General features: G+C 41.0%; 1 protein-coding gene across 1 annotated transcript in view; it reads right to left on the minus strand.

Annotated features, from left to right (window-relative positions):
* XPO1 (exportin 1) overlaps nucleotides 1–17,005 on the minus strand; it is a 48,162-nt gene extending 31,157 nt beyond the window's left edge. The window contains exons 1-4 of the mRNA XM_055328203.1: nucleotides 16,223–17,005; nucleotides 12,873–13,004; nucleotides 7,429–7,530; nucleotides 3,871–3,943 (exon numbers count right to left, since the gene is read on the minus strand). Coding sequence (XP_055184178.1) covers nucleotides 3,871–3,943; nucleotides 7,429–7,530; nucleotides 12,873–12,998 — 301 coding nt within the window. The 5' untranslated portion in view covers nucleotides 12,999–13,004; nucleotides 16,223–17,005. The remainder of the gene's footprint in view (nucleotides 1–3,870; nucleotides 3,944–7,428; nucleotides 7,531–12,872; nucleotides 13,005–16,222) is intronic.
* Nucleotides 17,006–24,827: the final 7,822 nt, after the last annotated feature.

The raw sequence follows: 24,827 nt of genomic DNA on the forward strand, positions 1-24,827 counted from the left end.
CTTTATCTTTTAAAAGATTTTATTTATTAATTCATGAGAGACACGAATAGAGAGAGGCAGAGACACAGGCAGAGGGAGAAGCAGGCTCCCCGCGGGGAGCCCGACATGGGACTCCATCCTGGGGCTCTAGGATCAAGCCCTGGGCTGAAGGCGGCGCTAAATGGCGCTAAACTGCTGAGCCATCCAAGCGTCCCTAATTTAATGTTTCTGAAACACTTTTACTTGGCTAATTTTTATCTGTCGTGTATTCTGCCTTTTGAAATTTCATTTGTGATCCACCGGAACAGGATACACTAAGAGAAATAAACATCTATCTCAGTCTAGAATTGTCAGGGATTTTCCTGGCAGAATGCCTTAGACTAAAGGGAAAACTGCTAATGCCATTATGAGAAAGAAAAAAAGAAAAAGAAAAAGAAAAAGAAAAAGAAAAAGAAAAAGAAAAAGAAAAAGAAAAGAGAAAAAGGAAAGGAGAAAATCTAACATATACTTATGGACAAGAACCTGAAGGTAGATTAAAAGAACGCTAGATTGGAAAAGATTTAAGTTATTTACCTTAAATAACTTAAGATATTGGTCAAACCTATTCTACCTTTAAAATACATCTAGCACTCCCATTTGCATAAAGGAGTTCATTTCAAGGGCCCAACGTGATTATTCCCCTCTTTTAACAAGAGTAGCACTCACTATATATGCCTAATTTAACCTTTTTTCTCCATACGTGTATTATTTCCCACTTTGATATAGGGATATATTTACACTCTTAATTCCTACTACCGCTTTCTACAAAGCAGATACACAATGTATGTACCAAGCAAATAAATATATATGCTAAGGAAATTGGACAAGGAATAGTTAAACGGAGACAACAGTTCTAAGAGTTACAGACCAAAAAACTACATACACTATTTTTGTGGGTTGTACAAATTTACTCTCAATACTTTAAAGAGGAAGGAAAAGTAACATGCAGAAATGTGAGTGTATTTTGTGAGATACAAAATCTTAAGATTTAGAGTAGCCTCTCAGGATTGACAATGTTGAAAATGATTACAAATTAATACAGTACTGTATTTTTTACCTTAAAAATACAAATTACTAATACATCGTGCAAGGCTGTGGTTGTCTAAATCTAGAGTTCACAAACATTCTCTGGGAGACATTTTACATGTTCTTCCTTTTTAAAAAGATTTTATTTGACAGAGAGCGAGAGAATATACGCACAGTGAGGGGGGAGGAGCATAGGGAGAGGGACAAGAAGACCCTGAGGATCATGACCTGAGCCAGCCGGTATCAAGAACTGGACACTTAACCAACTGAGCCACCCTGGTGCCCCTTACATGCTCCTCTAATAAGCCTGTGACAGATCCTAGAAGTTATACCACACTTCTTCCTCCATATAATGACCTCACTGACAATGATAACCATTATATGAGCAGTAAAGTAACTCAGGTACTTTTAGAAAGTTTATACCACACTTAATCTTATTACTAGTCTTGAGGAGAAACACTTGTGAAAAGGTGATTCTGATAAGTTTTTATTTATTTTTATTTTTTTTTAATTTTTATTTATTTATGATAGTCACACAGAGACAGAGAGAGAGGCAGAGACACAGGCAGAGAGAGAAGCAGGCTCCATGCACCAGGAGCCTGATATGGGATTCGATCCCGGGTCTCCAGGATCGGGCCCTGGGCCAAAGGCAGGCGCCAAACCGCTGCGCCACCCAGGTATCCCCCAAATCTTTTTTATAGATGCAGGTGTTTGAGTAACACAGACTTTAACTGGACAGATCCACTCATCTGTGCATTAAAATATACATACAGTATTGTATTGTATTCTCTTCAATTTTCTCAATAACATCCTTTTCTCCAGAAATGTTATGTTACATAAGGATATAGTACGTAATACATAGCATATACAAAACAAGTGCTCATCAACGGTCAATGATGAGGCTTCCAGTCAACAGCAGGGTCTTAGTAGTTCTATTTTGGAGAGTCGGAAGTTATATATGGATTTCCAACTGCACAGGAGTGGTGGTGGTAGTGGTACCCCGACCCCTATGCTGTTCAGGGGCCAACTGTACTGTTTGCAGAGAAAGAAGTGTCTCACTAACACAGAACAGGAACACAGGTGTGAAACAGAACTCTTTTTTAAGTCAGGCACAATAACCACCACCTCTCTCCAGTTTTTTCAAACATAATACATTTTTCAAAAGTCTTAAGTACCCTGGAGTATGTGTACATTTGATACTTATGCATAAATATGAAAGCTACCATGTCTTTAGGATAAAAACCAAAACATACAACTCCCATTTGTGTAGAAAGCTAAAAATGTCAAATCCTCAGGGAGACCGTTAGTAACAAGTAGAACCCATGACTTTGATAAGCCAGTATGATTTTAAACCTTTTTAAAGCCAGAAAAAATGTTGCAGGACCATCTAGTACAATCGTTATGTGAGAAGAGGCAGGGGTCTAGGTGTTTAGAAACAAGAGACTTATTAACCCAACAGCAGCCGAGGAACAAGAGCCGCACCTAAGATCCCTAAAGAGCAATGGCAAAATAAGGAGGATCTATTTGGGCCACACAGCCAAACTGTACTTATTACCTTAAGAGGTCACACAACAGGGATGAGCACTGGGTGTTATTCTGTATGTTGGTAAATTGAACACCAATAAAAATTAATTAAAAAAAAAAAAAGGAGGTCACACAACATCATCTAGAACGTTTCAACCCAAAATAAAACATTTAAATAGGAACCTTTTTTGGAGGCACTACTTCCCCCTGTACTGTCATTCTTATTCTATGGTTTATGGTACAGTAAGGATATTGCCATTAAAAATTGTCTTACTCACCTCTAAACATGCTAAGAAGATACCAACTTTCTAGATAAAGACTAGCTGAGTAAATCCAGGTCACTTTCCCCCCATAAAGATGACATGAGAAAACAAGTGAAAGACATAATAAAGACCAACAGTCAAATAAAGGAGACCTATTTTAATACAAACTTAAAAGGAAAACAAAAACGGCTACCCATAGTAACACGTAAGACCAGGCTTATATTTATGTATTTTTCAGAGATTAAACAAACAAGTGATATAAAGTAGGTGATAGAGGTAGAATGTGAAAACATAAGTAACTGCATCAATATACTCCAAGACACTATGCTTGTTCTAAGTTTCTTAAACTAGTTGAGATAGTTAAAGAGTAAAAGTTAATTATGACAACAGGCACCAGCACATCTTCATTTTTCTTCCCCTGATCTAAAAGTTGGTTTCTTCTAAAGCAGCCCCAGAATTTCCAAAGGTAAAACTTTGTGATTTTTTTGTTTTTAAGCAGGCTCCATGCCCTGTGCGTCCCAACTCAGGGCTGGAACTCACAACCCTGAGATCAAGACCTAAGTGGAGATCAAGAGTCGGACGCTTAACAGACTGATCCACCCAGGAGCCCCAAGTTTTGTGATTTTTAAAACCTTGTTTTTCCTTTGCTCTGTTAAATTTATGTACTATTTAATGTGCTACGATACTTATCACTCATCGATTACTGTTTGGCAAACTTAAAACCATGGGTAAGAATATACAACAAAATTTCATCCACTTCAGTCATAGTCCTAACTGATACTGTTTCACCACAGCTTTTATTGTGAACAGTTTGACCACTTTGGTCTCCTCTCTCTCCCAAAGAACAACCTTTTTCCTCCCCTGCCCCAAATATAAATAGAACCTGCCCTGCCACATGACAAAGGCTCTAAAAGCAGTAATTTCCATCAGAGCATAATAAACTATTAAAGATTTAACACCCCCACCCAATATTCAACTATAATAAAAATGTCAAAATAGTAAAATTCTGAATTTACAATTATTTAAAACATTTTCCTACCTTCACACTGGTTCCTTGGAAGAATCTTCCACCTTGTTTTTATCACATTTTCCAAAATTTGCAGTCCATAATACTGAAAATGGGAGAATAGAAACATGTGAATATATTGCTATAATACTGGCAACTTTTAGGATTCACAAATGGACAGACATTCACACATTTACATCTAAAGTTTCAAAAAACATTATGCTACCAAGTTTAATTACATATATTAAACAAGGATCTATTCACCCATATACTGAGTTTTCATGCATTTTCCTCATTTTATTGTTTACTACTCTATTTAACGTCCTGCTGTTTATACATGCTCACACCAGGAGGAAGAACCAAATAAAAAGCCCTTTAAGCAGCCAAATGGGCTTATCTGTAGAAGGAAAAGTAGCAGCCAAATATGAATTCACAGCATAAATGACTGCTCATAGGCTCACGTACTTTAACACGACCAGGCTCCTAAGAATTTAGCAGCTTGGATGCTCTCAAGCTTCCTACCATCCTCTAGGAGTTGTAAGCTCTTGGCCAAGTATTAAAGTATTGTCACAGATACTTTCTATAGAAAGTGTTTACAAACATCACTGGTGTGTTACTTAAGGAGCAGCAAGACAGCCCACAGGTTTAATTTTAAATTTTAATCCCACCCTTACATTTGCTATTTCTACTAATTTAAAGATAAACTTTTGTGCACAGTCAAAAATAATATACAAACGCATGTTGCAATCTGTATTTGCCTTTCAGGTATTCCTTCCTAAATATAAAAGTCGTAACTAAAAATATGAGAAAGTTAATAAATACAGATACCACTTTCAAGCCATTTTGTCCCTCCTGCTGATTACTCACTCTAAATAGTCAACAACGTTCACAATAATTTATAATGCTATAGGAGTTACTACCCAAAATTATTACTATGACCAATTAGTGTGGATAGACAGGAGGAAGAAAAGGGACAAAATTGTTGTGGTATGTTTCAATTGATTGTATTAGGGAAGAATGAGCTATAATACCTGAAAGGTAAACTCATTCATATATGGACACAGAACCTCAGATTGCAAGTTTTGGCTGAGAATAAGAGTTCATCTTTAAAATGGTTAGTCATCACACAATAAAATAGGAGCATTAGTATTTCAACCAAAGGGATCATGTGAATGCTCATTTTATCCAAAGCACAATATAGACTGTCCCGAACTACATTGTGCTCAAATAGTAAATGTTTTTGCTGTTTTCTTTCAACATTTTATACTTAAAAAAATTTTTGCCATTTCCACTAAAATCCTACATTTGCAGAACATTCCTTATAAAGACTTCCAAAATAAAAACAAAGCCAAAGCAAAATTCTGAAATTACAAATTTCATACCATTAAAGCGTTTCATAATCAGCAGTAAATACTGAAACTTTCTAACCTGTTCATTTACAACCCCTTTATAAGTCTAAGTCTCAGAAAAATAGAATAGGCAAAAAAAGGTTTCTTGATTAACTGAAATTTTAAATTAACTTCTGAGAACACACTACTCTAAAAACTTTCTTAAGTTTTATAGACATGAAATGATACTAGTTTTACTGAGTCAAAACGATACACTTCTTACTACATGGAATATATATCCTCATTAATTCTCCACCAATTAAAAAGATCTTTAAAAAACTAAAAATCCACCATAAATATACCACTTCAAGAACCAAGAGCCTCAATGAGAACTTCACCCTATTTAGCCAGTGTTTTTCAGCTTACACTACACTACCCTGCTTCCTTTATGTTTGATACTTTGTTACCTAAATTACCTATTTACTAACCTTTAGTCCTTTCTCCAACTGTAAAAAGGTATCATAAGCTTGCTGAAGATACAATTCGTATTTCCCTTTCTGCCAAACCAGCTAAGGCAGTAAACCCAATAAAAGCTTTCCATAAAAAAAAAAAAAAACTTTCCATAAGTCAAAGGAATACAAAGATCACCTTCATAATATCCTAAACCGCAACCTAACACAACCTCACCTAGATATTAAGACTCTACATATGAAGAGAATTCATTTTTTGAAAGAGTATTTTGTTTAAAAAAAAAATCTTAGGTGCTAGCTAAATCTGAGGACCAATGATAAATGTCTACTCTGGAAATATCCACAAATAATCCAAACACCACTATAAAGAATGAATTACATTTCTGCTTTACATCTCAGGACTTGAGAAATCCACTGCTGAGTTATGAAGATGAGGGACAGATAACAGCAAAGACTAAATGAAAAAATAAATGCATGAAATGATCCCTATGGTAGAAATTTCTACTGAGCCCTTAGAAATACTTATTTTTATGCATTGAATTCCCCTTTCCCCTCCCACCGCCCATGAAACAAAAACAATTGATGAACAGAATTCAGTTAAAGGGAATCAAAAGGGTAGACCTTGTGGAGGCCTGCCGTCAAAGCCTAGCTGTGTCAGTTGCACAGGAAGACACCCCTTTTCTTCCTATTACAAGCAATCAACATAATGGAACATTATGATTAATATCAGGTAGTGTTAACATCTTTAAAGAAAAAAAAATGATTGCATAAAAGCCAAATGTCATAGTGCATAAATTTAGCACCAAATCATTTGTAATTTATGTAAATTGAAGAATTCTTTACCTGTTGCTTTCTTTCTGTTCCTCTAATCATCTCATTTTTCACAAGACAAATTTGAGTTTTTAAAAATACTGTTGATAAATCAACTTAAACATTAGTAATGTCTGTCAGTATAAAAAGCAAAATTTACCAGGCAAGCAAACAGGCAAACACTATTATGTTACTTAAGGTTAGCACTTTGAGGAAGTTCTGGACTGTATTTTTGCCCTAAAATTTACAAGATGCCAAAACTAATTAATATTTTAAAACTGTTAATTAATACAGTCTGATTTCAGAAACAGATGTGAAAATGGCTATTTTCTGTTTTAACACAATGTATACCAAGTGGAAACCTTGTGTGTATTAAACAGAATGCCATGCATGGTATTTTATTACTTTAAGGCAGTTTAAAGAGAAGTGTGAATCATCAAGCCTAAAACAGTCAAAACACATTTTGATCAACCCTTCTGTTCAAACTAGGAAAAAAGGACCCAAATTATAACATTTTTCAATTGCAAATAAAAACTGAGTGCTGTCCCATTAAAAGCATTGGTACCATGGAGCAGTGTTTTATGCTGCCCACACCACTTGGTGTTGGAGGTGCCTAGCCTGTATTATATTGATTACTTGCCCAAAATAATTCCTCTGATGTTATGTTTCATCTCTGAATAACATTCAGAATTTATGCTACTTAGATCTGTATACATATTATAAAAACAAAAAAAAAAAAAAAACAAAAAAAAAAACAACCAAAAAGCCACCTTGCATACTAGTCCCAATTACAAAACTTCATTCATAATTCTTAGGACTATTTGCAAGAATTAATTCTATGTAAGAATAAATTTTGAAATAAGTTAACAATATCAAATAATTTCAGATAACAAATGCTAATACTAAAAATGAGATACCTTCCTCAAAGTTTTTGACTGGAAGAAAAGAAGAAATAATGGATTTTAAAACCACCACTTGCTTACTTTCGTGTTCATATTCTGTGAAAATTCCAAAATTGTGTCGACTCTTGTCCACGCATCAGGATGCTCCTTTAAATGTGTCAGTACTTCTTGAGCCATTCTTTGCTAAAATGTTATATAAAAATAATTTTAAGCTCACTTTTTCTTTTTAATCATTTATTAAAATGGTATTGAACAAGACACAAATCCTAAATAGGGCTGTGATTATATATTAACTTTCTGAAATACTCAAATAATTATTCCATATAGAAATAAACGTATCCATTATCGGAACACGTATCCCTTTAAAACAGGTTTTTTTTTTTTTTTTTTTTTTTTGCCATCTACTATTTGGTATTCTCAAAATGTCACTTAAATTCAACTGATGTTAACAAAGACTTCTCTAATGTAAAGGAGTCTCAGCACTTAAAATCAACTGAAGGCAACATATAAAAATTCACATATACTTAGATAAATTATATAATGGTATCCCTTGCCTTAGAAGTTACCAAGATATCTCAAACAAACTTTACCTATAAAAATCTATTTCATGAGAAGACTGATAAAAACCAGGACTAAGTAAAGCCACAAACCTCAAATACCCATAGATATAAAAAACAAGGCTCTGAAACCCCTTAAAAAGTCTTTTTTTTCCTTTTTAAAGATTTTATTGGACAGCCCCGGTGGCGCGGCGGTTTAGCGCCGCCTGCAGCCTGGGGTGTGATCCTGGAGACCTGGGATCGAGTCCCATATCGGGTTTCCAGTATGGAGCCTGCTTCTCCCTCTGCCTGTATCTCTGCCCCTCTCTCTGTCTCTATGAATAAATAAAATCTTAAAAATTTTTTTTTATCAATTTGACACAGAGAGACAGCGAGAGAGCACAAGCAGGGGAAGCGGCAGGCAGAGGGAGAAGGAAAGGGAGAGAAAGAAGCAGGCTCCCCGTGGAGCAGAACCTGAGGTGGGGCTCTGTGGGGCTCTATCCAACAAGGGCCTTGGCTGGGACCGTGACCTGAGCTGAAGGCAGATAATTACCCAACTGAGCCACGCAGGTGCCCCAGAAGTCTCTTAAATGTATTGTAATTACACCCTCTTTCCCCATTCTGAGTCTTCTAAATTTCACACCAACTCCTAACTTATTTTGAAAACTTTGTTCTATCTTAAAGATCTTATTCATTTTAGAGGGATGTCTGGGTAGCTCAGCGGTTGAGCGTCTGCCTTTGGCTCAGGGCGTGATCCGGGAGTCCCGCGATTGGGTCCCACATGGGGCTCCCTGCATGGAACCTGCTTCTCCCTCTGCCTATGTTTCTGCCTCTCTCTGTGTGTCTCTCATGAATAAAATCTTTAAAAAAATTTTAAAAGATCTTTGAGCGAAAGCATGCACTCATAAGAGTGAGAGCGAGGAGATGGGCAGAGAGAGATAATCTCAAGTAGACTCTGCACTGAGCAAGGAGCCTGGGGAGAGGAAGGGGTTTTGCTTACAGGACACTACAATGTGCTCTTTTCATTTGACACTTTCCCTTAGCTTTATTATAAGGTATAACAATTAAGTTTGGGAGATCTAGCCACATGGACACTATGTATCTCATTTCTTCATTTTAACCATTATAGTTTTTTAATGTTATGAACACATTTTACCAAAGGCTGTTAATTCTATTGTTTTCAGTAAGAAACAGCTTAATCTTTTCATCTTTAAAGGCAGTTTTGTAGCTCAACTGGATCCTAATTACCTTTTTACACCTATTTCTATCACACATAAGCAAAGTTTGATAATTTAAAAATTCGTCAGTTACCTTTGTTAGACTGATTCAACTTGACCAAGGGTTTAATTCTATGGGTTATAAAGTAAGCATCAAAAAGGGGGAAAGCATTCCAATTCAAACCATTTCTGGCAGATACCTCATAATGGTCTTTAACTTAACTTATTCCAACTTACAAAAAAAAAAAATTGGTTTTGATGTTAAGAATTATTTTCCTTAGGTATCAGTAATTTCCCCCATCAACCAACTAGCGATATACAATGCTTCTTGTTTAAAAGAAAACTGGAAAAAAAAATAAAATAAAAAATAGAAGAAAACTGGAAATATATATCCACTAATTTAAGTAGCAGTTCTGTACCTTGACAAGAACCACCATGGAAGTTGGAAGAAAAACCAGTTGCCTGGGTTCCAACCTAAAAGTATAGGTTAGAGCTAACGTATAAGCTCTTAAAATATATTTTGATTTGAATTTGTTAAGGGACTGATAGTTTTAATTAAGGAATTATAATTATGCTATATAATGACAAAAAGCAGAAAGAATAGTTATGTAGGGCCAAAGCACACTTCAGCCATGTTTTGATTCTCTGGGAGAATATCTAGCCATATCTATTAATTTTTCACTATAGTCTTGTACATAAAATAGAACGATCAAGAGCGTGAGGTATATCAAAGATCTACACCTAGTAAAAGTTACTTGGTCAAGATACTCTATCAGAGCTTTTGAAATGATGACCATTGTACACGTAATACTTGCCACACTATTACCATTCATTAAAACTCTGCATAAATCATGTCTTTTTTAGTTGTCCTTTTACTTTTTAAAGTCACTTCTAGTTATTTGCATCTTAGCGTCTTTATTTTGTCCTAACCTCACTATCCTTACATAATTTTTTATTAACTTAAAACTCCTGGAGAGGTCGAAAAAGACACAAAAGGAAACTAAAGGAGAAAATTTGGTATCTCCCTGTGTTACTTACTCAACAGTGAAAGCATTTTAGTTGCTAAGCAATAGATTAAGAGTTCAAGTCACTTAACACAGTATCGGAGAAAACACTCAACTCTTCCATATTATTTTTTCTCCTGACTGCCCAACTTGGCTAAAAATAGAAAAATACTTATAAGAGAAGGTAGTCCTAATGTTACAGTGTTAAATATCCTTCTATATTGCCCATTTGGACACAAGCTAGGGGTGCAGATTAAAAGGCACCATTCTAATTTTTCCTCTCCAAAATTATGTACTCCATTAAAAAAAAAAAAAAACTTTGTTTCTAGGAGTTTTAATATTTAATTAGTGTAATTTCTAGAGTTGCCATATTTAGCACAGATTTTAAGAGACTGGAAAAAAATTTAAAAACCATACCATATTTTAAAACAATGAGTTCAAAAATAAAAATAAAACAATGAGTTTACAAGACATACGCTACATCTTCCTTATACTTCCTAAAGTACCCTTTAAACAGAATGCCTTCTAAGTATCAGGCACCATAACAGGTGCTTTTACAAACCCTACCATCTTCCACTCCTGTGAGGTAGATAACTTTGTAGCTGAAACTCTGGAGCAAGGACTAGAAAACTTACTGGAATAAAATTAAGACATCTATCACTAAAAACATGTTTTCCACTACAGCTTTTTTCTTTTTATTCACAAGCCCCCTAAAGAGGGGGCATATGATAAATACAGTGAACTAGAAACGTAAAGATACCCTTTTAGAAAAAAAGAGTCTTAGCTAACTTTAAGCTCTAAGGCTGTTTCTATCTATAACTATAATAAATATCAATTTGTGCCTATCTTTATGCAAGTAATTTGTCATAATACAACTAGGCATAAAATTCTTACAATTGGGAAAGTTTATTTTGCCTTGATAGAGAATACTTTTCCAAGTCTACATTTCATTTAAAAATCAAATTTTAAATAAATCATTAAATCTCAATAATGTGAAATATCACTAAAAGCAACATCACCAATATATATTTCTTAAAGTTGTTTTGTTTTTTGTTTTTGTAATCTACACCCAACGTTGGGCTTGAACTCACATTTTTGAGATCAAGAGTTGCATGCTCTTCCAACTGAGCCAGCCAGGTACTCCCCCACCAATATATTCTCCATGATAAAAACTACTGCTACTTCTTAGTTATAAGCCTAACAAGTCTCTTCATTTATTCAAACTTTTAGATGCTGTAAGCCATGTTAAAAAAAAAAAAAAAAGATTTAAACAGCAGTAGCAGCTATGTGACAAAATTACATGCCCATCTTCCTAATGTCTACAAGACCTGTGCTTCCAATATATTCAAAGTTGAGCCAAGCTTTACTTCCATACTTTCTTCCAAAAGCAGCTGCTTTTCTATACATGCATGTTAGAGTGAAATGAAGCTTAAAGCTCCATGTTGCATGTATAGCACAAAGAAACAACTACATGGTATATGTAGTTGTACACACACAATACTTTATGGAATAACTTCTCAGGAAGGCTTTTTGAAGACAAGAACACAGACCAAAAGCCCCTAGCAGTTATAAAACTGGACCAAACTTAGAAAATGTGCAGAGTATTTTTACCACTTATACAACTTTTATGACTCCCTTTTAAGTTTTCTCTTTATTATATTACAGTAAAACCAATAATGTTGGATTTCAGAAAGGGACGGAAATATTTATGCATATGCTAGTATTCACACATCGTACTTTTTGGACTATCTATATAAGATGCAATTTCTACCTTTCAGGTTTCTAAAAAGTATGATAGCACTCAGGTGCTATGCAAATATAAACTAGTACCTTAAAGATATAAGTAATTTCATACATACTACTAACCAAACATCATCTACTAGGAATACAACATTTGGCAAAAAAAAATTATACTGGTATTTGTCACATCACCTTAAAAGACCTTTAAATCCAACAACAGAAAATTTTACTGATTTAAAACTCTTCATGTGGGATCCCTGGGTGGCGCAGTGGTTTGGCGCCTGCCTTTGGCCCAGGGCGCGATCCTGGAGACCCGGGATCGAATCCCACGTCGGCCTCCCGGTGCATGGAGCCTGCTTCTCCCTCTGCCTAGGTCTCTGCCCCTCTCTCTCTGTGTGACTATCATAAATAAATAAAAATTAAAAAAAAAAAAAACTCTTCATGTGATTAACTCTATAGAGTGAAGATTCAAGTTTGCCTAGCTTCTTGTAACAAACTAAAAACACCAACACGCTTGTCTATCATTCAGCCAGGTGTTTTAAAAAAATAAAACCCTAAACTGATCAAATATGGGTTATGTGTATGATAACTGCCTATATTAATATACCATTTTGCAAGTCTTAAGTTCAAATAATTTAAGATGTTAGATATTGTTGGACCTTTAAAACAAGTTTTATCTGTAAAGTACTTCTGTAATTAAAATGTTTCAAAAATATAAGAATCCTTGAACTCCAAATATATTACAATCATAAAAGATATACAACCTTTAGTATCTGTAAAACATTTAATACAGTAAGGAAAGGTTTCTTAAAGACAGAATATTCCAGAACATCTCCTTCTAACCATGTCAAAATACAACACATATAACACAATTTCTCCAGACTGCTTCTCATTGGTTAATATATAGCTCCAATTTAATACAAACTACAGAAAACTTTTTTAAAAGGTGATAATTTAAAATCATATTTGAAACCGAATAACTGTGTTACATTGCAATAATGTTATAAAGTTTTGCTCAGCTACTTTACCTGGGCTCCTTCTCCATGGTATAAGCAATTCACCACATTGTCTAGAAGGTTGATATCCAGTTTTTGGCTGAAATCGAGCAGCTGACGAGCTGCATGGTCTGCTAACATTGTCATAATTGCTGGCATAGATTACTGTAAATAAAGAAAAAAATTTAAGATGCCTATGAAATTTTGTTATTATCAATCAGAAATTTTCTACAAGTTATTTTACTTCAACCGTGTTCCTAGAAGTATTATAATATTTTAGACACTACCTAAACAACATTAAAAGCGACTAAATGCTGAAGATACATAGCTATTCCATAAATGCTTTAGTTGTTAAGGTCCATTTAATTTTTCTAAGGTCTATTTTAAAACCCTACTAATATTTAAATAAAATTACCCCTAACCTGTTCTGTTTTAATGAAACATCATTAGGAATTTATGGCTCTAATAATTGATACAGTTCAAAGTCTTACTCTCAAATTTTTAAATACAGATAAGTTTAAGTGGATCTCTCCCTCTTCCTTAGTAGAATCTTCTATTTCACTAAAAGCTTCCTTTGCTGTACGCTACCTTAATTTTTAAGATATGCTGAAAAAACCATGAAGATGCTGAAAGTTAGATGTGGTATCCAAATCTTTTTGTACACACCAATGATTAGCAAAACTTAAAATCTTTATATTCAAACCATCTATTTGTTTCTTTCAACCCTCGATGAATTTGGAGATTAAAATTCCTTGAACACGTCTAGAAAAACTATGGTAATGTGTCAAAAAAATGTTTTAGATTTCCAGGTATTCATTGGGAAGGTTAAAAAACCTGTAAAAAGCTTGCCAATTATTTTCCAAATAAAAAATTCTAGGATAACAGAAAAATGAGCTTCTTTACCTCACATAATGTACTGGCTAAAGCCTACCAGTTCATATGCAATGTTATCCTTTTAAGAGGATTCTAATCCAAGATGCTGGCACATATTCACAATTCTGTTGCCCAGCATTATATATATAAAAAAAAAAAAAGTCTTTGCTTTTTCTTCAAAGCCAATGCCACTTGAGTCTGACTGGCTAATTCAGTACTCCTTAATCTTTTTGGGTCAAGATGCCTTACAATCTGAACAACACGATAGCTCCTGCCAAAATTTTTTAAGACTCACAATTTTGTATACACGATTACAGAAAATCCAGGACACCTTGAAAGCCCTGCATGAAACCTCAGGTTAAGAATCCCTGGTTGACCGTAGTTATTAGCCCCAACAAGGTCAGCTGGTCACCACCACTTCTCCCCCCTCTTAAGAACCTTCCAGGATCAGGAAATGGGTGGGATTTGATTACATTATGTTTGGTACGAAAAAAGACGTTACTTCTTGGCTACTTGAGAGCAGTTTAAAAACGTTCATAACAATGGCAGCAATTTCAATTTTAACTCCAATGCTTTCCTTAATGCCAATTATAAAAAAAAGACTCAGAAGTAAAGAAATCAGTCAGGCGAGGGATAACGGAAAAATTGAAAAACTAAGAGTTCAAGGACTCTTATTCCTCTGAAATCTTTCAACCCATTACTGGCAGCAAAAACGGAGATCTCCAAAAATTATCGAGCAGTTATTACTGTTTTTAACAATATCAGACGTGCATTAAGAAATCTTTAAATATGAATATAAAAACGGAAGTATATTCCAACAAACGTGTACATTCCCTCCCATCAAATACCACAAAATTTTAAAGGACCAGAACAGCCTTAAAATTGAGCCTGAAAAACAGGTGCCCACAGAGCACCAAGCCGTACGTGGCCAAAGTTTTCAATTTTTGGTTAAAAGATTGGACAGAACAAACTTTCCTCCTATGCCGTCCTCTCGCAACTCAGCAACCCAAACAAAAAGAACCATTTGACTATAAAAAGTCCCGTTCTCAAGTACACTGTCCTTAGGGTTCTCCGAGCTCAATTCTGGCGAACAATCAGGTTCGGGGCAGGGGCAGGGGCAGGGGCAGGGGCAGGGGCAGGGGCAGGGCAGCGCCTGCGCCAGCTCGGGCGGGCGCCGTCCTTCGAACCAGGCTACCTTCGGAATGACCTGCCTATTCTTGAGCCGTACAGAAATGGCGGCGTTCCGGTCCATGCCAAGCACACGGAGTCCGTCCCCCCCCCCAAAAAAAAAAAAAAATCAAGCAGCTTCCAAAACATTCTTTCCACTAACAGCAGCGTCCCACACGCGGAGACACCCGGGCGGGCCGGCCGCCAACCGGCGCCGCGGGGGAGCGAGGCCGCGGCCGCGTCGCCTCCTCGGGAGCTGCACCCGGAGACCCCCTCACGGGGAGCGCGGGGCCGCCAGCCCCATCCGGACCGCGACCGCCGCTTCGGGATCGCCAAGGACTGGCTCGGACACCCACCCCCGGTGCTCCCGGGCCGAGCGGGCCGCGGCGGCCCCATTCAGCAGCCGCGCACCCCGCGGAGACCCGCCCTCGCCGCGCTCCCAGCCGCGGCACCCGGGGCGCGCGCTCTCCCCGCCCACCCGGCGCCCCAGTCCGCCGCCGCGTCCCCGGGCAGCGTGGCCTCCGCCTGAGCCGAGGCGCCCCGGGCCGGGCACGCCGTGAGCCTCCTCTACTACAGCCCTCCCCCCCGCACCGCCAGCTCGGAGGCGCGCGAGCGGAGCAGAACCAGGGCATCCTCCGCCGCACGCCGCCAGCAGGAAACCATTCGATCGCCCCCCACACTCCGGCCCCCTCCCCCCCACGAACCGCAGCACGGAATCCCACTTGCAGAACCCGCAACAATCCACTAACCTTCCCCACTTCTAATCCTACTCTGCCTCCCACCCCGCTTAAAAAAAAAAAAAAGAATCAGAAAAGATTCCGAGTTTCCTCGCAGGAGGAGGAGGAGGAGGGACTCGGCAGCCCCTCCCTCCCCCGATCCCAAGCTCTCCACCGAGGGGCCACGTGATGCAGGCGGACGTTTCAATGCTGCTGCACTAAATATTTCTGGAAACTTCCACTCCTAATAATTTAGAGCGATGTTCCTGAAATCCCCCCAACTTCTCCCCAGCCCCCCGGGCTGGGGAAGCCCTGCCGCCCCCACGCCGGCCCCGCTTCACTATCACGCTCCTCGCCTCCCTCCACCGCCACCCGCACACGCCGAGAGCCGAGCAAGCGCTACCCTCCCGCGGCCGCCTCCCCGCCTCCATCCCCCAGCGGCAGAAGCGGCTCCATTCAATCGCAGGCTCCGCCGTGGGCCCGCCGCCGCCTCCCGGGCTCGCCTCCCGCTCCCGCCGCCGCCGCCGCCGCCGCCGCCGCGCCCCACGCCGGCCTCCACCCGCCCGGCCGCCGCCCGCCGCCCGCCCCTCGGCCCCGGAGCCGGAGCCGCAGCCGCAGCCGACTTACCCAGAGATTGAACCAACTGCTTCTTCTTTCCTTGCCGGGGGGATTAGGGCGAGGGAAGGTGGGGAGGGGGGAGAGGGGAGGAAATCAAGGTGGGTTTCACAGTTTTCCCCACCTTAAAAGGGGAAATTAAAAAAAGAAAAACAACGGAGATAAGGGCCAAAAAAAAAAAAAAAAGCTCAACAATATTTACTATTCCAGGGACACCCCCACGACACACACCCACCCGCCCTCCCCCCCCAAAAAAAGGAAGGGGAATGAATCCGTGGAATAAATGCTCCCGCCTGGCTGGGGAGTGAGGGGAGGGGGAGGGGAAAGGGGTCAAGTCCCAGAGATTCAGCCCCAGGGGGACCCTCCAGCCACAGGCGGCAGCAGAAGCGGCAGGAGTAGGGGGCAGAGAGTCCACAAGGCCGGGGGACGCTCCGCTGCCAGTTGCAGTCCGACTCCCCCTACCAAAACACGGCTCCCTCTCTCACGCGGCTCCGGCGCTGGGCCCCCCCACCCGGGCTCGCCTAAACTTTCCCCCCTTCTCCTGCTTCTCAGCGACTGGTGGCTCCCCCCTCCCCCTCGGGGTGGTTGCACGGACTGCAGCAGCAAAGACTGGAACAGGCACCGCCGCCGGGGCTGTAGCTACTGTTGCTCTTGCTGATGCTGTAGCTCCCGCTGCTCCTGCCGCGGCCGCTGCAGCCGCTTCTCCCCCTCCTCCTAGTGCCTCAAACTCGGAACCGGTTGAAACCGGTTCAGACTGGGAGATTCCATCTCGGTTGAGTTTTCAGCCCATGGCGCCGCGGAGCGTTTGGAACCTGGGCCTCCGCCCCCAGCCCGCCCGCCCATTGGCCGGTTCCCGCCACAGCCGCGCCATCAGCCTGCGTTTCATTGGCCAGGTCGCCCGTCAATCCCACCTCAAGTCTCCACACGAGCCCGCCGCTTCGGCCCCCGCCTCTTTCCAGCAGCGATTTGCCTGCAGAGTGGGGGAGGGGAGGCGGGGCGGGTCGAAGCGGAGCAAGGAAGGGGGGGTGGAGGCGGAGGAGGGGGGACGCGGAGCTGAGCCCAGCCGCGAAGGGAGCGACGACGAGCTGCGCGGAGGATTGGTGCGAGCCGCCTGTCAATCAAGCGCAGCCCGCCCCCGACTTCCCGTCCCCCTCCCGCGGCTCCCCCTCCCGCGGCTTCGCCCGCAGGCCCGGCCTTTCCGGCCCGCTCATTGGCTGGGCGCCTTCGGTGACGGCGAGGGTGGGGCGCCGCCCGTGAGCTGGGAGCGGCGCGAGTTTGAGCGCGGCGCGCGGCGGCGGCCGCTCGGCTTTCTCCGGCTCCGCGCCGGCCCGCCCCCGCCCGCTCCCGCCCCGCCCCCGCTCCCGCTCCCGCTCCGGCCCCCGCCCGCTCCCGCCAGCCTGCGGGGCTGGAGCCCGCCGCGGTCGGGACCCGCCCCCGCGGGAGGGAGCCCCGCTGCGAGGACGCCGGGCACGCCCAGTTGTTTTTTCGGTCGCGGAGGGGCGGGAGAAAGGAGCCGAGAGAGCGCCCCGGAGGCCGGTCGTAGGCCTCGGACCTCGCGGATCCATCCGAAAGGCCTGGGTTGGGGGCCGGGAGTGCGGGGTGAGGGGGGTCGGGCGAGTGTGGGGGCGTGCACGTCCGGTGCCTCGGGGTCTCCGTCGTGGACCAGGTACCAGGTGTCCTGAGCGAGGCTCCTTCAGGCTTTGACTCGGTGTCTCCCCGGGCAGGGATTTGGCTGCTCCAACAACCAGCCCTTCCTGGAAACAAAGACCCTGAGATCTCCGTAATCGCTGTAGCGCGGGTAGTTGTGCCGGGCCGGGGCGCGCGCCGGCAGCCCCCCACCAGGCGCCCTCGGCGGGCCCCTACCCGCGGCTTCTCTTCGGCGGAGCTGCCCTTCCCGTTCTTCATCATCCCAAATAGTATTTTCTATGGAAGTCACATGCACGTGGCCTCTCACGTGGTTGACTCGCTGTTTGTCCCCACGTGCCCTCCAAATCAGCTTTCCTGGTTTTTTTTCTTTGCTTGAACACGGCAAATAGCCCACCAAGATGTTCTAGGCCCATTGTGCCAAGAGGTTAATCGATGATTTATTAAAATGCAATTTCAACGGCAGATCTTCCTTCACAATGAGCAATGGCTAACATCAAAAACTACTTAATAACTCCCTCACAGGGCGCCTGGGTGGCTCGGTTAAGCTTTTGGCTCAGGTCATGATTTTAGGGTTGTGAGATCACGACCCTTTAGATTCTCTCTCCCTCTGCCCCTCCCCCTTCCCTCAGTATGTCTCTCTCTCTCTCTCTCTCTCTCTCTCTGTGTCTCATATAAATAAATCTTATAAATAACTCCCTCCGGTTGCCTGGGTGACTCAGTCCATGAAGCATCTGCCTTCAGCTCAGGTTGTGGTCCTGGGATCCGAGACCCACATTGGGCTCCCTGCTCAAGGGGGAGCCCGCTCTCCCTCTACCTGCTTGTGCTCTTCTCTGGCAAATGAATGAGTAAAATCTTTTTAAAAAGGCGCACACACACACATAAACCTCCTTCATCCTCCAATAAAAATAAACTCTGTAACTCAACTCTTGGATTTACCAAAACAGTATTTATTGAGTGACTTTCAGGCCTAAGATTTTTATTCACTGCCTAACTGAATAATGTCAGACCATAATACATAACCTACATGGTATCCAGTAGTCATTTGGAACATTTATATTCTATTATCAGGAAAACAGCAGCTGTTGTTTTGTTGTTGTTGTTTGTTTTTTTAAGATTTTATTTATTGGGGCAGCCCAGGTGGCTCAGCTGTTTAGTGCCGCCTTCGGCCCAGGGCGTGATCCTGGAGACCCTGGATGGAGTCCCATGTCAGGCTCCCTGCATGGAGCCTGCTTCGCCCTCTGCCTGTGTCTCTGCCTCTCTTTGTGTGTCTCTCATGAATCAATAAATAAAATGAGCGTGATGTGGGACTCAACTTGGTCTCAGGACCCCAGGACCACACAACCTGAGCTGAAGGCAGGTGCTTAATGGCCTGAGTCACCCAGGTGACCCAGCTGTCGTGTTTTTAAAAAACTTTTTCCCTACACATTTCAGCTCCTGGACCAGGCCACTGATTTTTTTTTTTTAATTGTCAGAATAATAGGAATAAAAACTGACTAGGAGTAAGACTTGGCTTTGCTCAGGGCAGCCTGGGTGGCTCAGCGGTTTAGCACTGCCTTTGGCCTGGGGTGTGATCCTAGAGACCCCGGATTGAGTCCCATGTCCGGTTCCCTGCATGGAGCCTACTTCTCCCTCTGGCTGTGTCTGTACCTCTGTGTGTGTGTGTCTCTCACGAATAAATAAATAAAATTAAAAAAAAATAGACCTGGCTTTGCTCAGAGTGTGACCTTGGGCGAGTCACTTCACCTCTTTGGGCGCCGTGTGTCTCTCATGAATAAATAAATAAAATTAAAAAAAAATAGACCTGGCTTTGCTCAGAGTGTGACCTTGGGCAAGTCACTTCACCTCTTTGGGCCTCAGTTTCCTTTTCACCCATTTCACCCACTTAATGAAGCTGGCATCATTAATACCTGTCTCATCCAGGAAGAATCAAATGGGTATGAAGGAGCCATGTGACCTATAAAGCACTGTGTGAATTGTAAAGTTCAAATAGTCTTATTTGCAGTCCCTTTGTCTCTTTTCATCCCACTTTAAATCATACTCCCCTAGGAGGTCATATCTGTCTATTGTGAATCAGATGTAATATTTAGCCCATCAGTTTTGCCTAGAATTAGGCAAAATGCAGTGTTCAATATCAGCCTGTTATTAACAAGTGTGAAAAGAAGTGATGGGAGATGTTTGATCACTGTATTTTCAATAGCAAATTCAGAACACGGGTCTGACATGGCTAATATTTTTTTCATTACTTTAATTTATTGAAATCAAACAGATTTCAAACCTTGGAGCGGGATAGGGATAAGGAAATGTAAGTAAACTGTATTGAGTGCCTGCCAGCTCTCTAACAGGCTGACCTTTTTGTAGAATATTTCACTAAACTCTCATAGTAACCCTATCAGATAGTTATTATTTTGTAATCTCACTCTTAATTTCCCCTTCTTCAAACGCACATACATGTAGACACAGGTCCATATCTCTTCACAGTAGTTGAGTCAACATTAGAACCTAGTTCATGTTGTCTTACAAAATAATGACATTAATCAGAAATAAGAGAAACAGAAGCTCATAAATTCCTTTTTAGTAATTACTACTTATTTCTATTTAAAAATTTTTATTTTATTTTTAAGTAATGTCTACATCCAACATGATGCTTGAGCTTACAACCCCAAGATCAAGACTCACGTGCTACACCAAATGAGCCAGCCAGGCACCACTAAATTAATACATGATCATGGCTAACAATTGAAAACAATAGAGAAAGAAATATCTACAGTAAAAAGTAAAATTCCCTTCTATATATTCCCCCAGTTATTTTTTTCTTGCCCAGGAATCATCATTAAGGTTGTGGTTAGGTGCTCGCTTCGGCAGCACATATACTAAGGTTGTGGTTTGTATACTTTGAGGTATTTTTTATGCCTTTACAAATATATTTGCTTTGTGTTTTGTTCAACATATATGACATCATACCATACATACTGTTCAGTGAATTGCTTTTTTTTTTAAGATTTTATTTATTTATTCATGAGAGACACAGAGAGAGGCAGAGACACAGACAGAGAAAGAATCCGGCTCCTCGCAAGGAGCCCAATGAGAGACTTGATCCCAGGACTCCAAGATCACGCCTTGGGCCAAAGGCAGCCGCTCGATCGCTGAGCCACCCAGGCATCCCAATAAATTGCTTTTTACTAAACGTAAGAATATATAAATCCACTTCACCCTTGTTAACAATGCCATAGCCTTTGCCATCTTCTCAGTACAATAAATGATCCAACCATTCCCGCACTGAAGACAATGGGCCATTTCTGGTTTTCCCTCTTGGAAATAATGCTACAGTGAATATCCCTGTACATTAATCTTTGGGCACAAATGTGAATATATCTCTAGGTTAACATCCTAGAAGTGTAATAACGATTGAAAAGCATTATATTTGTTATTGTGATAGGTACTACCAAGATATCCCCAAGAAAGGTTATATCAGTTTACACACCCACCACAATATGTGAATCATGCCTGTTTAATCCCTATCAAAGCCATAAATATTTGCTATTACAATAACACCAGACTAAAATAAACATTTTAATTTAATCTTTTGGCTCTGAAGACAATCTGACGGTGAGCTCTTCAAGGAATGCACAAATAATAAGATTAAATGTCCATATAATATAGCAAAAAAAAGTTAAAGTAAGACTATGCAGTGAACCTAATATCTTAATAATGGAATAGGTTATCTCACTCTTGAGAAAATTGATACCGCTTTGCATTCAGATACAGCACTGACCTTCCAATATGTACTTCTTCCCACCAGTCATTAAAAATGGGCATTGGGCTGAACACACCATGAGTGTGGCTCATGTATTCATGTGTTGAGCACAAATTCACAATTCCATGGGATTTTTCTTCCAATGAATCTCTATGGCATAATTGTAACTTTGTAAGGCCCTAAAGGAAAAGCTGGGAGAAATATTTCTCTGTGAATATCTTATTAGGTAATTCTTTTTGTATTTGCTCTTTAAAATACCTCTTAAAACAGCATATCACATCACAACATAGATTTACAATTTATAAAACATTACTGATGCAACACAGATTTAAAAAACATTGCCAAAAAAAAAAAACATTACTGATGCAACAATTATACAACAGTATAATTGTTCTGTTTGTTTTTTTTAAAGATTTTATTTATTTTTTTGACAGCAAGAGAGAGAGCACAAGCAGAGGGAACAGCAGGCAGAGGGAGAGGGAGAAGCAGGTTCTGGATGAGCAGGGAGCCTGACGTGGGGCTCGCTCCCAGGACCCTGGGATCATGACCTGAAACAAAGGCAGACATCCAACCGACTGAGCCACCCAGGTGCCCCTGGACAACAGTACAATTGTGTATGATGCTCAGACATGGAGGTGGGAGAGAGGGATACCCTCCCTATTCAAGAAAAAATTAACCTGGGAAGGCATACTCCTATTCCTACCAACATCAATTTACAATGTCGAATATCTTTTGTTTTTTTTTTTTAAGATTTTATTTATTGGGCAACCCAGGTGGCTCAGTGGTTTAGTGCCGCTGTTGGCTCAGGGCATGATCCTGGAGACCCAGGATCAAGTCCCACATCAGGCTCCTTGCATGAAGCCTGCTTCTCCCTCTGCCTATGTCTCTGCCCCGCCCCCTCTCTCTGTGTGTCTCTCATGAATAAATAAATAAAATCTAAAAAAAAATTCCCAACTTATAAAAAAAAAGATTTTATTTATTTATTCATGAGAGACAGAGAGAGAGAGAGAGAGAGAGAGAACGAGGCAGAGACACAGGCAGAGGGAGAAGCAGGCTCCATGCAGGCATGCAGGGAGCCCAATGTGGGACTCGATCCCGGGACTCTAGGATCACACCCTGGGCAGAAGGCGGTGCTAAACCGTTGAGTCACCCAGGCTGCCCTAATGTTGAAAATCTTTATGGAAAATTCTAACTATTCTGTTCGTGGAGCTAAATCTTCTTATGTGTCCAAGACCTCAGCAAATAATCTATATGCAGTCTATGAAACTTCAAATCAATCAGGAGCAGAATCAGCAACTGTCTTGCAAGTGAGTTATTGCCTTTTTGAAAACATAGCAAAAAAATATCTGACAAGGCTGCCCAGTCTCAGAGTTATAGTCTGACAGTCAGAAACTTATACAGTTCTATGAGGTGACATTCAACAATGGGTCCCAGACTCTCTTACTTATGGAGAAATTCATTTAACCAGGATTGTTCTCAAGCAGAATAGAGGAAACCACAGAGTTGTATTTCTAAGTCAAAAATAAAAATGTATAAGATGCAAAACAAAACAAAACACCAGGAAAGGTGGAATTAGTATCTGTAGCCTGAAAAGATATGCCATTTCTTTCACGCATTAGCCATATCACTACCTATTAGGCAACGAGAATCAGAAAAGTAAGTTTAAAAAAAGGAAATGAAGAGGTGACACTAATCCATTCATTCAATCAATCTATTGAGTATTTATTTACTGGTCACTATTCTAAATGCTGAGGATTTGAGGAAACAAAACCTACAAAAATCCCTGCATTCATTGAGTTTTAAGTCTAATGGAGGACACTGGAAGTAAATAAGAAAGAAATGGTTGTTGTATGGTGAAGGTGCTAAGGTTAAAAATGAATCGAGGTATTGAAATAAGTTGAGGGTAGAGCAATTTTAGACAGGATGGATAGGGAAACTATCATCTAACAGGTAATGTTTTGAGGTGCCTGGGTGGCTCAGCCGGTTAAGCATCTGTCTTGAGGCTCAGGTAATGATCCCAGAGTCCTGGGATCCATCCACCCCTGCATCAGGCTCCCTGCTGGGCAGGCGGAGTCTCCTTCTCCCTTTACCCCTCCCCTCTGTGTGTGCCAACACTCTTCAAATAAATAAATACATAAATACATAAATAAATATCTTTTTTTAAAAAAGGTAACTTAAGGGACGCCTGGGTGGCTCAGCGGTTGAGCGTCTGCCTTCTGCCCAGGCCGTAAATCCTGGAGTCCCACATCGGGCTCCCTGCATGGAGCCTGCTTCTCCCTCTGCCTGGTGTCTGCCTCTCTCTGTCTCTCAGGAATAAATAAATAAAATCTTAAAAAGATAAATAAAAATTAAAAAGGTAAGTTAAAAAAAGACATGAAGCAGATGAAAGAGGAAGTCCTTGCAAATATTTTAAGAGAAGAGCTTTCCAGGCAGATGGAGAAATAAAGGCCCTGAGGCAACAGCACGTTTGGTGTGTTATTTTTAGTGGTATCTAGAGTCAGCCATGGGAGCCAATTGTTAAGTTTTCAGGAATTTTGTGAACTGGTTGTTAAACATAGCCATTACAAAAAATTAAATTATATATAAATGTATTATTAAATAAACTATATTAAAAACAAGGTAATAAATACTCAAGAGTCACCACTTCTGTTACTGCAATTTACTATTCTTTATGCTTTTTTTATAGTAAATTTATTTTTTATTGGTGTTCAATTTACCAACATACAGAATAACACCCAGTGCTCATCCTGTCAAGTGCCCCCCTCAGTGCCCGTCACCTATTCACCCCCACCCCCGCCCTCCTCCCCTTCCACCACCCCTAGTTCGTTTCCCAGAGTTAGGAGTCTTTATGTTCTGTCTCCCTTTCTGATATTTCCTACCCATTTCTTCTCCCTTCCCTTATATTCCCTTTCACTATTATTCATATTCCCCAAATGAATGAGAACATATAATGTTTGTCCTTCTCCGATTGACTTACTTCACTCAGCTCTTTAGGCTCTTGAGATTACTTACATCAGTGGTGTTTGCATGATGGAAATCACTGTATAACGATGTGCTATGGTGCCTCTCTCCATGGTCTGTGACACCATATTCATAGCCTGACATTGGCCATGGTAGGAGTGCTTATACTATAGAAGTCAGCTAAAATTCAGGACTTTTTCTCCTCAGAGCTAGTTGTTAAATCTTTACCACCAGGGAGGCCAGAGTTGGTGCACC

Source organism: Nyctereutes procyonoides, unplaced genomic scaffold (genome assembly GCF_905146905.1).
Source record: "Nyctereutes procyonoides isolate TBG_1078 unplaced genomic scaffold, NYPRO_anot_genome, whole genome shotgun sequence".
Classification (NCBI taxonomy): domain Eukaryota; kingdom Metazoa; phylum Chordata; class Mammalia; order Carnivora; family Canidae; genus Nyctereutes; species Nyctereutes procyonoides.